This window comes from Toxorhynchites rutilus, chromosome 3 (genome assembly GCF_029784135.1).
Source record: "Toxorhynchites rutilus septentrionalis strain SRP chromosome 3, ASM2978413v1, whole genome shotgun sequence".
Lineage (NCBI taxonomy): Eukaryota > Metazoa > Arthropoda > Insecta > Diptera > Culicidae > Toxorhynchites > Toxorhynchites rutilus.
This window is the reverse complement of record NC_073746.1, coordinates 164,821,985-164,839,892: the sequence shown is the minus strand read 5'-3', so window position 1 is coordinate 164,839,892 and position 17,908 is coordinate 164,821,985. Positions and strand designations below refer to the sequence as shown.

Genomic DNA, 17,908 nt, shown 5'->3' with positions numbered 1-17,908 from the left:
CAAATGCGCAATTAATGAGCTGTTTTAAAAGCTTAAAAATGGTTTGTAAGTATGCGAGCAGACATCTCTTTTTGTTTTCTTTTCTCATTTCATTTGGGATTGTGCCAAAAAAAAAGTCCATAGGGATCGTCAGTAGGGATCGAACCAAGGCCGGCTGGAATGCAAAGCTATTTCACACGACCGCGCTATCCATATAGCTGCCAGTACTGTTATATAGAAGCGTGATAATATTACACCTCATCATAAAATGAAGTTGAAAAGTGTTTTCTAAGAGGATAAAGAAGAACATGAACGAGAATATATCTTTCTCTGTCTGGGCCGTGTATTTAGCAAACTATAAGAAAAGCTTTCATATGCTTTCATTCAGATGTGTCTCCTGTTTCGCTCGCTCATACTGACTCTAGCATATATATTATACAAATGATATACATGTATCGGGGAGTAGAACATTCTCTGTTATTTTTCAGCTCATTTTATGTAATAAATCGGGATGCCATAACTTGTGCTAAAAATTAACCCCTTCCCGTATTACTTAATACGTCACAAATCAAGTGATTTCACTAGCCTGCTGAGCGTTCCAGTGCGCTATGTTACTCAAGTACCCACGAGTGAGACTCGATGTTGTACGGGAAAGGCTTGACTTTGGGTGTAGTCGCAATACGTCTCGTAGGCACAGCGTTTCTTCCGTGGTGTTGATGGTTGTTTTTTTCTGTATCATAGTGACTTTTAACAATTTCGGCTGGTTCATCACTTTTACCTTCCATTTTGGGAAAATGTCGGGAGTGAGAATTGAACTCGTGATCTTTAGCGTGAGAAGTATGGATGTTACCACTACCGCCAGATCGCCTCCACATTTTTCATTAAAACCTTCCACGAACAGTGTCTCCGTTATCACCATGCTTCCCTCCAATACCACTTCCATTTCCTTGCTAGAAACTTCCCATGATCGTGATCGCGACCGCATTTATCGCACGTTTTTTTCTTCAGACCTTTCTTGTCCTTTACGGCTAATTCCCACGACAAGGCTTCTTCCACTGCCTTGTCGAACGTAACGTCTTCTTGTTTCAGCAGGTGTGTACGGAGCCTGCCATCGTAGATTCCGAACATAAATCTATCACGAGGTGTCTCTGTCAAAAAGTCGCCATGGTAACACTTTTCCGCGAGTAATTTCAGTTCCACTACGTATTCCGTGACCGATTGACCATCTTTCTGATCTGCCTGGTGAAATGGCGATAACGTTCGGACCCTTTATTCATTTCTGGTTTAAAATGTTTTACAGCGTCGATACCAATTCGTCGTACGTTTTCTTACTTGGACTGTCTGGTGTATCCATTCGCACAAGCGTCAGTAGAAATGGTACTGGGCTACCTTCTTTGAAAAAATATCACACGTTCGGGAAGATTGGATTCTAGTCACATAGGAATATTGAACGAAGACTTAAAACATATTAAATTTGAAAAATAATAACTCAAAAACGAACAATAATACCTCTCTGGGCGCTATATCTTTAACCGAGGAAACTATGAAAAACTAACTCAATCAATAATAACAAAAACCAAAATCCAGATTTTTCGCAAAAGTAATGTAAAAAGGAATGATATCGAGATATGTTATGTAAAAATCCTCAACTTTCAAGAAAAAATATACAAAAATATAGCGCCTTTTAGTCCAAAGCCAGTGGTTCAAAAGTTATAAATTTTTTAAAAAAGTCATTTTTGGGAAAAAAATGGAAAAGATTGATTTTTCGCACCACCCTTAAGTAGAAATGAGCACCATAATGAAAAAAAAATCGGGTCTAATGTTTTGCGATAAGGAACAAAACCAATTTTGTTGAAAATCTGAGAACCACTACATCGGTTTGGCATACTGAGCTACACTTGTTTTCACTCAATCAATAATGTTTAATCATTATATCATGCTTCAAACTACCAAATATATCATAAAATAAATAAGGTGATTTTTGGACATTAAAATTTGATGCGGGGTGATTTGGACCGTCTGTGGGGTGATTTGGTCTAGTGCGTGTTTCATCAAAAAAAAACATACTTATGTTTATGTGAAGTATTTTGGGGTAATGTTAAAATTAGTAAGTGTTTTGGGATCGAAACCAGGTGTCTTGGGCAGATTCCAAACCAGAAAAATTGGATCTCGAATTCTGCATGAATCTTTTCACTGTTGTTCGAGCATTTTCAAACACTTTCGTTGTCGGTCTAAGAAAATCCGTTCTTAATGGCCTGAGTTGCTCTTTCAAGCTCCTCCTTCTTCCAACGTTGTCTGCCCACCCTCTTTTTGTAATTCCGTGACATCTGGAATCAATTGGATCAAAGAAAAGCCTCAAACCTGTAGGACCAATTCACCCCACAGAAACGTGTCCATGTCACCCCACACAACATGCAATTAATTTCATTATTGTTATCAAACTTACAGTTTTGCTGCATCAAATTGATCCTCTTCTGTAAACGAACAGAACTTTACCGCACAATACACGAAAAGTTTGTTTAATCAGCGGGAAAAACCTTGAAACCACGATCGGAAAACTCACATTTTTTGACAATCAAAGTGCTTGTTGTGTTCATGCTACCGTTTCCTTCCACCTGTCGAATTTTACCAAAGTTTTTTACGTTAGTTACATACGGTTAAATGATAAAAGAAAATGACATTATAAAAAATCCAAGTTGAGCCGTACTTTTTGAGATGAAGGGGTGGTCCAAATCACCCCGTATGTCCAACTCACCCCGTGTTACCCTACTTGATTCTTCCACACTTACACTCACAATATTTTTGGGCTACCAATTATTTTGTAGTGTAATTTATCTCAATCTTCTCGATTTAAATTATAATTCATCTGCCCTGTACATTATCTGTTTCTTTCTTTCGCTTTTCTCGGTCATTTCTCTCAACTTTCCCTTCCCTCATCTGTTTACTATTGTTCATTCTTATCCCCATCTCTATTTCCGCGCGACACTCATTCTCTATTCCAGCTTTCATATGTAAGTGTAATGTTGACTTAACTCAATCCCTAACACTGGGTATGTATTTTTGTGGCACATTTTCTTACAAGCATGATATGAAATAATGCAATACTCAAACAAACACGATGAATAATACAAATGGTAACACAACTTACATGTCAAAATCAAAACTGAATGCCTGAAGTTCATCAAATCAAGCAAATTGGCGTTTCGAGAAGTACGTACACTTAGGAGAAGCAATAACTTCAGAGGAAAATGTACAATACATTGATCGTTTAGCCATTCTTCTGTTCACATATTTTGGAAGTCCACGATAAATGAACAATGCATCATGCCATACGTCAGACTTACAACGAAGAACGTTATCTATCACAATGCATGAATTGACCTAAATTGGGGATTGTTCGCAAATGAATTCGAAAATTGTTTCTTTCAATCAATGGTATAATCAATAATTTAATCAATACGCTCAAATGATTACCAAGCCAACGATAGTCCTGTGCCAACCTTGTGGTTATATCTTATGTATAACCCACCCATTTTTTAACGATGATGAATGAAATCGAATGAAACTTTCAATTGAAAGCAACGAACGTCTATTCACATGTTAAACTGCCCATTAAAATGATAATGAATATAGCCCATTCGAGCAGTTACAACCAACAAGTGAAAGCGTTTGCTCTCAAATTCAAAGGAATCGCAGAATCGATGTTTCAGTGTGAATAGAGAATACTCACAATCGGGAATAACTCTGGCTGGAGAGAAAGGAAGAAGTAAGAAAAAACATTTTCATCTTTTAGTTTCGAAATTCTCAAGCCATGGTCACGACAGTTAGGATGTTTTTGATGAATATCATAGTGGGTAATGCAGTTCATTTTCGTAATCCAACGAATGGTCATGATCGATAGAGCGACTTAATTTTCCCAACCACAGACCTTGAATTTTTTTTTATTCTTTATTTGAGAGGTTTTCAGCCTCCTGAGCTGGTTCGCCTCTTTATCGAAGGCATTGCCGCAAGTTTCGTTGAGAACAGATTGCACATAAAATTATCACATAAAAGTTGGACGTAAAAATTAAACACATATAAATCCTTTTGCGAAACATAACTTAACAAAGAACTTGCTGTTTGCTTGTTGGACCAGATGGCAAGGATGTCCTCGACCCATAGCTCCAGGCCAGTGGAGAGAAAGCCGTGCCGTTGAAGATGCCGAAGTGTTGTTATTCTCCTTCATCGTGGAGGGGAAGGAACAAGGATCTTCTTGTCTGATCCATTGTTCAGACGCTAGATCTTAAAAAATAGTTCGGCATCTTTTAGGTAGCAGACAAGCGCTGCTACTCTTGCTGGATCGTCCCTCAAGATGTCTCTTACACACCCGCTGATTCCATGAATTCCGCAGATCATCAAATTTCGGGCAACCACACAAGAAGTGCTCGACGGAGTTGTGGATTTGGCAGAGGTCGCAGAATAGATGGAAGGGTCCTCTATTGAATCCGGTGAGACCGAGCAGTGACCGGTCCTCAGCCTGGACAGGATTCGTTGTTCTCTCATTCCTTTAACATCGTCAAACCTGACAATCGTGCCCTTGACTTTTCTGAGGAACTGCCCCCTCCCCTTTCGGACCAAAAGGTGCGGAAAGAGTTGGTGATCCACAACTTCACATCGTCAAGCGGCACATCCCGAGTGAAGAACGGTCTGGTGTGACCGATTCCGGCGAACCTGTCAGCCGCTTCATTCCCTGCGATGCAGTTGTGTCCGGGGACCCACATGAGCACAGTGTCGGACAATATGTACTTCCTGATGCCCTGTACCCATGGATGCTTGGACCTGGTCGCACCGATTGCATCAATGGCGCTTGCCGAATCGGAGACGACCAACAACGGCTTGGAAGATGAAGTTGTAGTTGCCTCGAAGATGTCGGCCACTTCGGCCGAGAAGACCTGACAGATGTCCGCGAGTTTCTTGCTGGAAATCCGACTATTATTATTATCGCTCACCCCATATCTGATCTCGTGGAGACGGTATTTTTCTGCTATGATGGTCTTGAAATATTCTAGCAGACCGATCGAGCTCGAAAGTTGTCCCTAATACCGTTCTCGACGAGAACAGTTGGGAACCTCCAGTCGTTCGCACCAAACCAGGATTGTTTTGCCACCGGGGGGTTGTAATACGCCACCCGCTGCAGGATCGTTTTGCTAAGGGCGGTCAGGTGGGTCTCCCCTCTACCGCTGGTTTTCGACAAGAAACTGGCAGTCCTGACTACGATCGCCGAGTCTATGATTAGATCGAAATGAGGTTCTCCAATTTCAGCGCAGACAGAGGCAACTGGTGTTGATGGCAGGAGACCGGAGACAGTCCGTAATGCTTTGTTGTAGATCGGTGCCAGAGATTTTGGGAACTTGTCTCCGGACAAACACGTCAGTTCAAGGCCATAGGTGAGGCGGCTGCTGATGATGGCTTTGGCCACCAGTAGCCGGATATTTCTGTTGTTGGTCCGGTGCGGTTTGGAAATGGTTTGCAACAGATTCAACCGGGTGGCACAGCTCTTCTTAACTTCCTCGAAATGGCGGAGGAAGCTAAGTTTGTGGTCAACAAACACTTCAAGGATCTTTAGCGTTTTTCGGCGGGGAATGTTGTTTTGATATAGCTGGACCCTGGAGTTGGGGCCATGATGTCTGTCGCTGCAAATCACCATATGCTCTTCTGCGCTGAAAGTCTAAATCCTCTCTCGGCCGCCCACCGGCCGATGGCATTGGTATCTGCCTGTATCCTGATGCGTGAAATCCTATGGGTGTCACCCACTGCCATCAGAAGAATGTCGTCCGCGTAGACAAATACGAAGACTCCCCCAGGCAGGACCTGGAACAGGCTATTCATGGCGACGAGGAAGAAGGTGACGGCAAGAACAGAATCTTGAGGTACTCCTGTTTCGTCGCGGAAAGCTCGGGAACTGATGTTACCAATTTTGACCTCAAAGGTTCGGCGTGTGACGAAGTTCTTGATGAAGTGCAGTAATTTCCCGTCAACGCCCCCATCTGCCAGAGTTTTCAGCACTAACGGGATCCATGTTCTGTTGTATGCCTTTTCCAGGTCCAGTGCTACCATCTACATCTGCTGACGGTTCCTGTTGGCTTCGGCTATCACGTCTCCGAGGGTCGCGAAGTAGTTGTTGGTGCCCATACCCGGTCAGAAGGCGAACTGTCGATAGTCCAATTTTCTATTTTTGGTTAGAAAGGTGACCAGGCGTATATACGCCATTCTTTCTAGGATCTTGGATGAACAGGAGGTTACGGAAATTGGACGGTAGCCTTTCACGTTGTTGCTGCTTTGACCGACCTTAGGTATCGGTATTACTAGGCTGTGTCTCCAACCCTCGGGAAATTCGTGTGTATCCCACAGGTCGTTAAAGATGCTGAGAAGGGTGGACTGTCCGAGCTGGGACAACTGTTTCAGCATCTTATAGTCGATACCGTCAGGGCCAGTTGACTCACCTTCTGCGGAACGTAGGACGACAGAAAGTTCCTCGATGGCGAAGTTCCGGTTGAGAGGATTATTAGGACGACTCACAGGGACCACAAAGTTGCTGACCGAAGTGACCTTGAAACGTAACACACGGTTGCCTTCTCAGATTACAGTCAGCGCGGAGTCAGAAAGCACATCGCCGGTTGCTACACAGGATCTAAAATCGAGTATCGTACAGCTCTGTAGGAAACATGACTGACTTTAAAACACAACTATGTATACACTAAATGAGATTGAAATGAAACTCCGCTTTCCGCTTTCAAATCGATGGGGAGCACTTCACATAATTTTTATGCACAGTTTATCATTTTGAGTCATAGCATTTATTCTCCTATCGAAATGACTAACATTGATTCTGATATCCACTGATTTTTTTCTCATTCTAAGCTGATAGGTGATATGTATGATAAGGGTGTGATATCTTGACTACACCATTGAAACCAGCCTTCTGCAATACTACAGGTACTCTAGGTAGGGTCCTCAGAAAGTGTTTGTGTGTCAGATCACTCTTTTCGTTTAATCATATTGGTTCTGATAGAAGTGCGAGCATATTATAATGTTGTGTATGTATTTGTAAATAGTATATTGATTTTATTGCCTCCTACTGGCAATCAAACAGATTGCACTTAATAACACCATGATTTTGGACTATATTAATATTGACTTTTTCCACTTTGGTAAGACTCTGATCGCCATCCGCGTCGTCTTCCTGCTCCTCCCCCTCCTGCATCATAGCGGCGCTCTGGAATGCATCTTTTGGAATGATAAAAGCGGACCGCTTGGCAAAACTTTGCCCCCGCTGGGTGCTAAGAAATTCCTTTTGCGGTACAAATTCGATCTGGTAATAGTATAATATGGCATGGATATGTTTCGCATCGGTCGGTACATCAAGCGACAATTCCTTGCCCACTTCGTGAAGCTTTCCGTCGAAATGAACCGCGGCCAGCTTGGTTGGCTCCGATAAATTTTCATACGTAAAAGGACCGAGATCGAGGTGGTTTTCGGTTTCCAACGTCGACAAATACCTTCCAATGTGGAATTTGTGCAATTCGGGATTCTCTACACGGCAACATTTGACAATCCAATCGGAGCGAATGACACTGCCATGCAGCTCCACAAGGGAAGGGATAATCGATCCGGTGGGTTTTAATTTGGGATAGAGAGATTGATACTGACAGAAGTGCTCGCTATTCATTTGTCCGAAGACATCCACCGGCTGAAGAATGATCAAATCCAGCGTATAATCGCTCAATAGAAATGCTTCCGGTAGGCTGCTCAGCAGCATGATTGCCGACATCGGGATGTCATTTTGATTAGCGAGAAATTCAATCAAATCCTCCGAGCGATCCAAACAGAATAGAACGGATGTTTTACCCTCTTTGAGGAGCTTCAACCCCGCGTAAGGAAAAAGCGATAAATCTAACACTTTATCTAAGTCCTCTAATACCTCAATATCGGTAGTCAACTTGTTATAATATTCAGAATCATTTAAAAATTCAAGCACGTGTTCATCAATACTAATTTGATTATCCATGGAGTTTAGATTGTGGGAGAGAGCAAGCGCACCGTCCTTACAGGTCATGGTCAAAGTTAGGCGTTGATCCTTTGTAACTGGTAATCTTTGGTTCAATTTGAATATTGCTTGATTCCAGCAGGTATTTGCCGTCGGATCCGTACTGATTTTGTTCTCTTCGTCCAGGAAAAGATCGAACCAAACAACAAAACCATCCAAAATGCCATCGTCGGAACAGACCAACTCAAATTGGCCTTCTTCCAGTCCCTCCTGCCATCGCTCCAAACATTCAAGATCATTGAAATCAACGGTTATCGCGCATACTGTGTCCGTCACGAAGAGGAAGTCGTCATTTGCCTTAATTCTACTAACATCCTCTGCATCGTAGCATTTGATTCCTTCCTTCGAAATCAAACAATTGCTTGGAAGATTAAAATCACTGCTAAAAACTTCGTTGATAAGAATATTGCTCGAGGTAAGCGCACGCGACGTGTAACCGGACACGTGCAACGACACCTGACTAGGGATGATCCGTCCCTCTGGAAAGAGTAAATTCCTTTTCGCATGTATCAGCGTCTCCAAAATCCCCTCCCCAAATGCCCCGGAGTCCAAAGTTTCCGTCACTATCAGCGAGAACTTGTCTCCGATCTTCAAATCCTGCGAGAAACTCTGAAACAAACAGATCCTATCGCTCAGCCCGTTGGCACCGAAAACGTCCCGCGCAATCTGCACCATAATCTCGGACCCATCGCAAGCGGCCACCTTCCGGATACCTTCGCAGTTAAGCGCATACAGCGACAACAGTCCGGTACCTGTCCCGATGTCCAGCATTTCGCAGTGGCCGGCCTTTATCTGGTTTTGGATGGCCGCCCGGTAGGCTGCGTTCCGCACCACGTCGTTCAACATGCGGAAGTGCCATCGCTCGACAAGCTCACACTTGGTGTTCTGGAGATTTTGATATGCCTTCAGATATTTGGGATCTTGCAAGAGGACGCGCTCGAAGCATATCGAAGCCTCCAACGAGCGGCCGTATCTGAAATAAATAGTAGAATAGAATATAGAAACAAGTTAATACGATAGAAATAGTGCGCATTGCAAACCATATATTAGGTGTAGTATAACATATCTATTTTATTCTGTGAAATAATCGAATCTTTGTTTTAATTAATTCATATTTTTAGACACTGAACCTTACTCCTAGGTGGCCGAGTGGTTAGCGTCTAACATTATCATACCGGGTGTTCGGGTTCGATTCCCGTTCTGGCCGGGGGATTTTTCGTCAGAGAAATTTCTTCGACTTGCACTGTGGTCACGCGTATTCTAGAACTTGCCCCTCAGAATACATTCAAGGCATGTTATTTGACTTAAGAAATCTCAACTAAGTAATAATAAATGACGCTAGTTAATGCATACGTTGAGGCGGCAAATGTTCCACAGGGAACGTTAACGCCATTCAAGAAGAAGAAGAAGACCTTACTCCTAGAACTCGGCCTTGACAATTACCCAGTAACGTTCAATTGGCCGAAGCTGGGACAGTTAGGCCGAGGACATAATAAACGCGGTGCTGTGCGATGCGTTGCGATTAATTGAAGCTCATCGCGTGCTATGACATACTGATCGCTTTAGATCACGCGTTTTTTATGTTTCATTCCATTCCATTCCACATGTAAACCTAAAACAAGGTGAGACAACTGGCTTCTCACTCTTCTTCGTCGTACAAAAACGAAGCCATGACATAAAGATGCCAGAGTGGCCAAGTATTATAAAATTTCGTTTTTTTTAAATTTCTGGTTTTATGAATCGTAACATTTGGTTGATGCGAATTTGATGATTTTGCATATTTTCAGTAAGGCAATCTCAAAAAGGATAAAGGATAAAATAAGTCTTTTAAATACCCATATCTATAATATAATAATGATATCCATAACAACTCGTCCAAGATTGTCTGGAGAATCTTTTCTCGTTAATTCGTGCAAAACAACGGCGCTCAACTCCATTGTAATTCAGAAACAACTTGAAAATCGTGACTAATTTTTCATTCCTTCAAAAACAGAGAAGAAATATTTTTGACCTGTGTGCAAAATGAGTTCTATGTTCTTTTAGATTGTGAAACATTGCGAGACAAAGCAATTTTAATTGTTCATGGTATGTTCACCGAAATAAGCTATATAAATTGAAGCTACCTGTTACCTTTAGGTATGCATCCGCGCACGTATTAAATAAAAAATGAGAATTTTTTCAATACCTTTCAGTAACTCAAATAAAGAGCGTAAAATTTTCTTTCTCCAAGAAAATTGCTCTTTGGGCTCCCTAGAAAGAGTAGGGGTGTTTGGTTTTGCTAGTTTTAATTTAGTCAAAGCAAAGATGGCGTCGAAACAGCACGTGCTCCGCGAACGCATTGTACGGTTCTACGAAACGCATTTCCAGCAAGGAAAAATGTTCACGGTGGCACATTTTAAGGAAGAAAATGTACCTGTCAGTACGGTATATCGTATCCTGGGTTCCCTGAACGTAGAGCGGAAGGTTGGAAGTGGTCGTCCGGTGACGATAATGACGAAGCAGAGGAAGACATCGTTAAAGAAGCTGTTTGACAACAAGGACGCAACCAGCCTGTGTGACGCCGGTCGGAAATATGGCTGCTCCCACGTATTGATCCATCGGACCCTCAAGATGGAAGGAATCGTCTGCAGGAAGAAGACGAGGTCGCCGGAGTACACGGAGGAGCAGATTGAGACGGTTAAATCACAGTGTCGGTGGATGACCAAAAAATACCGCGGGACGTATTTCGTTCTGGACGACGAAAGCTATTTTCCGCTGTCCAAAACGCATATTCCTGGAAATGATAATTACTAATCCAGCGACAAGTCATCCACACCGCCTGAAGTGAAATACAAATTCAAGCACAAGTTTGAAGAAAAGATTATATTGTACATCGCCATTTCCGACCGGGGCATTTCAAAGCCTTGGTTTCAGCTGAGCGGTCTGGCAATCAACCAACAAATCTATCGAGAAGAGTGCCTCGATAAAATCCTACTGCCGTTCCTGAACGAGCATCACGCGGATGGGAAGTACGTCCCATTACGCCAAGAAGACGCTGGCGTATCTTGAGTAGAAAAAGATACCGTTCGTGCCAAAAGATCGTAACCCAACAAACTTGCCCCAGTGCCGCCCAATAGAGTATTTCTTTGGCTAACTCAGTGCCCTAGTGTATAAAAACAATTGGAGGGCCAAGGACACGAAGCAACTGACTACAAGTATCCGGAAAATGGACGTAAGTGTCGTACAACGTTCTTGTGAGAGCATCGCGACAAAGTTGCGTCGAACAGCAGACCACGGCCCTTACTCAAACATTCACTGACATTTTTTTGAAGAAAATACATTATGTTATTAATAAAAAATACTGAAATCGATGAAAGAAAAAATAAAAAAAAATGTATATGTGATTGAAAAAATTCTCATTTTTTATTTAACACCCGTTACCTGTGCACGGGCGTTTATGTTTGCGTATTGAAGATGACTTTGACTTTGACATTGACTTTGATCGTTGATCGTTGATCGTAGATGTTTGCGTGTGCGTTTGTATGTATTGTATAACTTTGTATAACTCCACACAGGTCGCTCTAAGGCTAAGTTCTTTCCACTCAAACATTATCTCCCTCTCACTTAAATCCTATCTCTCACTATTAAACATTATGCTTTTTTTTATTCCCCTTGGCGCACCCATGGATATATGCCAACATTACCATTCACGATCATATTGTGGGATTTCATGCCATTCCCGGACTTATATATTATATAATATACTAGCTGTACCCTGCCACGCTATGCTGTGGCACATTGTGGTTGCATGGTTGAGTTGAATTTTCATTTTTTATGTTGTAACAACAATCCAAGTTGTGTTTGGTTGTTTTGTATATTGTCTCATAGTTTGAGCTCAATCGGTTCCGTACTTTTCGAGTTTTGAACGCGCTCACAAACGAACAGAAAAAAAAAATATATAGTTATATATATATATATATATATATATATATATATATATATATATATATATATATATATATATATATACTAGCTAACCCGGCAAACTTCGTCCCGCCCATTTACTTGATTAATTCTCGAGTAATGCAGAAATTTGTGTTTTATTTGTATGGCAGCCACCCCTAAGAGAGGGGGGAGGGGTATCTAACCACCATAGAAACATTCATTGCACCCTAAAGTTTCCATATGCCTAATTTGGTTTAATTTGCTTGATTAATTCTCGGGTAATGCAAAAATTTGTATTTCATTTGTACGGCAGCCCCCTCTAAGAGAGGGGGAAGGAGTATCTTAACACCATAGAAACATTTATTGCATCCTAAAACCTCCACATGCCAAATTTGGTTTCATTTGCTTGATTAATTCTCGAGTAATGCAGAAATTTGTGTTTCATTTGTATGACAGCCCCCCCTTTGAGTGGGGGAAGGACTGTCTAACCATCATAGAAACATTTATTGCACCCTAAAACTTTCACATGCCAACTTTGGTTTCGTTTTCTTGGTTAATTTCCGAGTAATGCAGAAATTTGTGTTTCATTTGTATGGCAGCCCCCCCTTAGAGAGGGGGGAGGGGTCTCAAAATATCACGAAAACCTTCCCCGGTCCCAAAAACCCCTACATACCAATTTTCATGTCGATCGGTTCAGTAGTTTCCGAGTCTATAAGAATCAGAAGTCCTGCGGTATTTCCGCGAGGTGTCGTAAGCGCGTAGTTCTAGTTGTATTTATTGTATCGAGTCATACTATAGCTTGTTGGAAAGGTATTTTGGCGCGCTATAATATACTCCTTGACAGTGTTTTGTTTGGTTAAGTCGTTCGTGAGTTATAGTGTCGGAAATATGGAGCAAAATAAAGAGAAAATCCGACATATTTAACAGTACTACTATGACAAAGGCAAAAATGCATCTCAAACTGCCAATAAAATTTGTGCAGTTTATGGACACGATACAGTTTCCATTTCCACCGCACAACGATGGTTTCAACGTTTTCGTTCTGGTGTAGAGGTCGTCGAAGATGCGCCACGCTCCGGAAGGCCTGTCGTCGAAAATTGCGACAAAATCGCTGAATTAGCCGAGAAAGACCGGCATAGTAGCAGCCGTAGCATCGGCCAAGGGCTGGGGATAAGTCATCAAACCGTTATTAACCATTTGAAGAAGCTTGGATTCACAAAGAATCTCGATGTATGGGTGCCACACACGTTGACGCAAAAAAACATCTTTGACCGTATCGACGCATGTGAATCGCTGCTGAATCGCAACAAAATCGACCCGTTTCTGAAGCGGATGGTGACTGGCGATGAAAAGTGGGTCACTTACGACATCGTGAAGCGCAAACGGTCGTGGTCGAAGCCCGCTGAAGCGGCTCAGACGGTGGCCAAGCCCTCATTAACGGCCAGGAAGGTTCTGCTGTGTGTTTGGTGGGATTGTCAAGGAATAATCTATTATGAGCTGCTTTCCTATGCCCAAACGCTCAATTCGGACCTGTACTGCCAACAACTGGACCGCTTGAAGGTAGCACTCATGAAGAAGAGGCCATCTTTGATAAACAGAGGCCGCATTGTCTTCCATCAGGACAACGCCAGGCCACACACTTCTTTGGTGACGCGCCAGAAGCTCCGGGAGCTCGGATGGGAGGTTCTTTTGCATCCGCCGTATAGTCCGGACCTTGCACCAAGTGACTACCAACTGTTTTTGTCCATGGCGAACGTGCTAGGTAGTCAGAAGTTAGCCACAAAAGAGGCCTGTGAAAATTGGCTATCCGATTTTTTTGCCAATAAGGAAGCGAGCTTCTATAACAGGGGTATTATGAAGTTGGCATCTCGTTGGGAACAAGTGATCGAACAAAACGGCGCATATTTGACTTAAAACAGATGATCGTAACTAATTTTATGAACAAATGAAAATTCAAAAAAAATACCGCAGGACTTTTTTGACAGCCTTATATATATATATAGAGATGTAGATGAGGGAAATCGATAAATTTTAAATCACTTCGAAACACAATTTCAGTTCATGATTTTGTCAAACACGTGTAAAAAAGATGTTTCCTTCACATAGAACACATATTCATTACTGAATAGTCGATTTTCATTAGAAGCTCAATTTCAGAAACGCACTCTGGTCATATATAACATTATTTTTTTCCAATTTTCCTTGAAGTGGGTTGTATGTTGTGTACAACTTTGAGCTCAATCGGTTCCGTACTTTTCGAATTTTTGACGCGTACACAAACGAACAGAACATTTAAATATATATATATATATATATATATATATATATATATATATATATATATATATATATATATATATATATATATATATAGAGAGAGAGAGAGAGAGAGAGAGAGAGATTTTGGAATCTACGTTCATATATTGTTGATAAAACATAGGAGAAAGATCATTTGTATGTTTTGAAACGAAACTGTAATTAATTAAATTAATCATTAATGTTCAACAGTCCGAAACAGCAAAAAGTCAGGTGTTGCCACGTCACAAAAGTATTTGACTGACAACAAGCCAATCTAACTATAAAATATTCTCCAACTGATGATTCTTGTTGGAAATTTTCTTAATTCTATTATAACATCGTTTAATTTTGTGTGCTTATTCATTATTCATGAAAACGCAAAAAAAAAATGTTTGTAGTTAGTCAAAATGTTGTTACGTCACACTGGGATGGATCGTATACCCAAGAACCCAAGTATAAAAATGTTTGAACCTATGAACCTATTTTTGTGACGTGACAACGCTTCAAAATACCTGTTTTTCAAATGCGTGTTTCTCATGAATTACAAAATGAAACGTAGGTCTACCCATCTTTTAAACCCGCCTCTCTCAAAGGTTGGTGCATAAAAATCAAATTTGTTACAAAAAAAATATGATATAACTAGTGCTTATTCAAAAAACTTTTTCAATTTTCTCCTAAAACCAGATTTGAAATTCGGGTTTCTGGTGCATAACCTCATGGAATGGGTCTAATACGTTTTTATGTTGTTTCATAGTTGTTTATTCTTTCATGATTTTTATTCAATTGCTTATTTTCAATTATTAACAGGAAAAACATCGAATATCGTTAGTTGTATAGGAGTATCAAAAATTAGTCTGTTTTGAGAAGGCTGAATTAGATGACTATTAAAATTAAATAAAGGCGAAGAAAACATATTGTCTGGAGTTTATTCATTCCTTTATACCCTCTTCTCCAAATAACAATAACAATAAAGCCTAAAACATACGCAATAGCAGAATTACAGAGAAGTTCAAGTTTCGGTCTGTGAAACCGTGCGCGAATTATGATTTATCGCGCGAATACAGGAGGGTTGATTGAAATAACAAGTCATGAGCATCTTTTGGATCGCATTTATTGCATGTTGAGAGGTATTCTGCCCCGAAAGCCTCTTGCCTATTCTGGCCTAATCGAACCCAATATCCATGAATTCATAACGTTGAGCCAACAAAAATAAAAAAGTGATCTGTTTGTAAATCTTGCAGTATCACTCATCAAAAGATGATAAAATTCCCACAACAGAGATCGATTCACAATAAATCATTCATCTCAAAATGAACCACATACAGAAAAAGATCAATCAAACGATTCGTGATGTAAATACAGTAAAGCGCCGATTACTCTAGCGGAAAAGGCCTTCCCGAAATTTTACGGTGAATGTCAGGCTGTTACTCTTTTGTTTGGTCATGGTTTTTACACCATCTGTTCACTGGTGTAAACGACATAATTTAATCCATAGTTTACGCTGAAATATCTTTCTTCACCGAATCTTCTCCGATCATTTTCAGTCTTATATCTTACGATGACTTTCCCACCATATTCCGCGGATGATTGGGGCTCTGTGGTTTATCGTTACGTGAATATTGTCTGGCATAGGAACTCCGTAAATTTTTAGGAAATCAGAATATACCAAAATGTGTTTTTTTTTCTTACCAGCTCTTTGTACTCATTAGATTTCCCCAGTTTTTAAATTATGAAAAAGAATACGAATTTCTCCATCGCGAGATTAGTGCGGACATTTTGGCAGGTCATGAAATTATCATTTCAGATCATATGATACAAATAAAAGAAAAACAGAACGGATCAGTATTAATGTGTATATTTGTACCAAAAAAATCACAATCGGCCATAAAAACTAAAGCAGAACATCATCTAAAGATGTAACAAAATGTGTAAACTTAAATCCATTATCGGTAACCATTTTCTTCCATGCTTCCAGTTTACTTCGAATCATCGCAGATGTGGACACAATACAGCTAGGAACGCTGAATGATACAGTTGGAATAAACCGTCGTTCTGCTCCGGGCATTAAACCGGCTTGGAAAATCTCCAAAGGCACTCCGGTTAAGCAATTCTCGTCCGAACGGCTCGTATCGTACCAGTACACAATCGGATATCCAATCAGCACCCCAAAAACAGTGGGAAAGCAAACATTCTCCGAGACAAAATTCAACGAAACGATCTTATCCTTATCAATGGTTTTGAGCCGCGAAAATGCTAAATTTAGATGTTTTGCAATGGAATGCTGATCCTCGGAAAATCTAATGATTTCAGGACAAGACAGATGTTTAGACACATTAATAAAGCAAAAATGATCGCAACACAGCACATCAAGTCGCTTGGTATCAAAAATCCCAAAATCTTCTCCAATCTCAAACACTACCAAAGAATCTTCGACAAGATTCCTCAATTTGAGTTGACCCAGCAACTCATTCGTGGCACCCGGTCCGAACGAATTAATGTCCCAAACAAAGCCACACTTGACTCCCACACCAATGAAGTACAGCTGATGGGCGAGAAGTTCGATTTTGTACCCATTCCACAACTTGCCAGAAAGTGTCCCCTTGAGAAAATTTCGTATCGCTTCCATGTTACAAACTAAAAACAAACGTTCCAAAGAAGTAACAAACAATTCTAGGCATGCTTAATTTGGGTGCGACTTACCGCTGCAGACGAACACCAGTCTCGTTCAAAAGCTCCGGATGCTCGGGAAACAGCTCCAATCCTTGTTCGATAATATCGAATACCTGCTGGAATTTTTCCTCCTGCTCGAGCTGATCGGCGTATTTGCTGACGACGAATAGAAACAGTTCCTCCAGTGAGTCCTTGTCATCCACGCATTTGGGAGCGTCCGTCAGCTCTGGTGTGTTCTGCTGCAACAGCTTCTGCAGGACACCGAATGCTTTGCGGAACTTTGCGCGCGTCACAAAATCGTAAACCACTTTTAATTCGCCAACCAGAATCTCTTCATCGCTGCTCATTTTCAGTGTACTTAATTTAGCGAAGGGACAGATATTGCAATTTCTTTTCGCTGGACGCTTCCACGATCGTCAACGCATCTAGCGATCCATTTGTAAACACTAGTGGATCGTAATACCGCACTCTTGCTCAGGTGAGTTTTCAGTCGCGCAAAACAGGAAAAATCGATTTTTTGAATCCTGCTTCTTCTTGGCACGAGCGAGAACGGCTGCGGTTGTCAAAATTTTCAAGGTCGACTCTGCTTCGGGAATCGTGTGCAGACAATCAACAACGGGGGATTAGGATCTGTTGTTCGAATGAAATTTCGAATGTTTACAAAACAAAACAGAGGGGCTTTTCAATTCTGAGTCGTGCCATTGTAATCATGCATATATTGGAACCGGAGATCGAAGTGTTCGCCTTCTTGAAAAGAAAACATTCGCGACGCAGAAGGTACGGTATCGTCTTCTAGTGGATTTTTATTGATGTATGAGGAATAAACAAACCGCTTTTCAACTGTTTTTCAACAATACTTAGAGGGCTATTTTTTCTTGAATTCTTATAACAATAATAATTTATAACAAAAATTAGTACGTAGTGATAGAGTGCAACCTAGTAAAGTAGTTT

General features: G+C 41.0%; 1 protein-coding gene across 1 annotated transcript; it reads right to left on the bottom strand.

Annotated features, from left to right (window-relative positions):
• Positions 1-6,884: 6,884 nt before the first annotated feature.
• LOC129779104 (protein arginine N-methyltransferase 9-like) lies at positions 6,885-17,548 on the bottom strand. The gene is made up of 2 exons (XM_055786373.1): positions 16,988-17,548; positions 6,885-9,038 (listed from the first exon to the last, which is right to left on the bottom strand). The coding sequence occupies exons 1-2, from the start codon at positions 17,302-17,304 to the stop codon at positions 7,094-7,096; spliced, it is 2,262 nt and encodes a 753-aa protein (XP_055642348.1). The 5' UTR covers positions 17,305-17,548; the 3' UTR covers positions 6,885-7,093.
• Positions 17,549-17,908: the final 360 nt, after the last annotated feature.

Bases quoted from the DNA above. Each gene is read 5' to 3' on its own strand.
- LOC129779104 (XM_055786373.1), bottom strand. From the start codon at position 17,304: ATGAGCAGCGATGAAGAGATTCTGGTTGGCGAATTAAAAGTGGTTTAC. The intron at 9,039-16,987 runs GTAAGTCGCACC...TATTTATTTCAG, and splicing joins ACTGGTGTTCGTCTGCAGCG to ATACGGCCGCTCGTTGGAGG.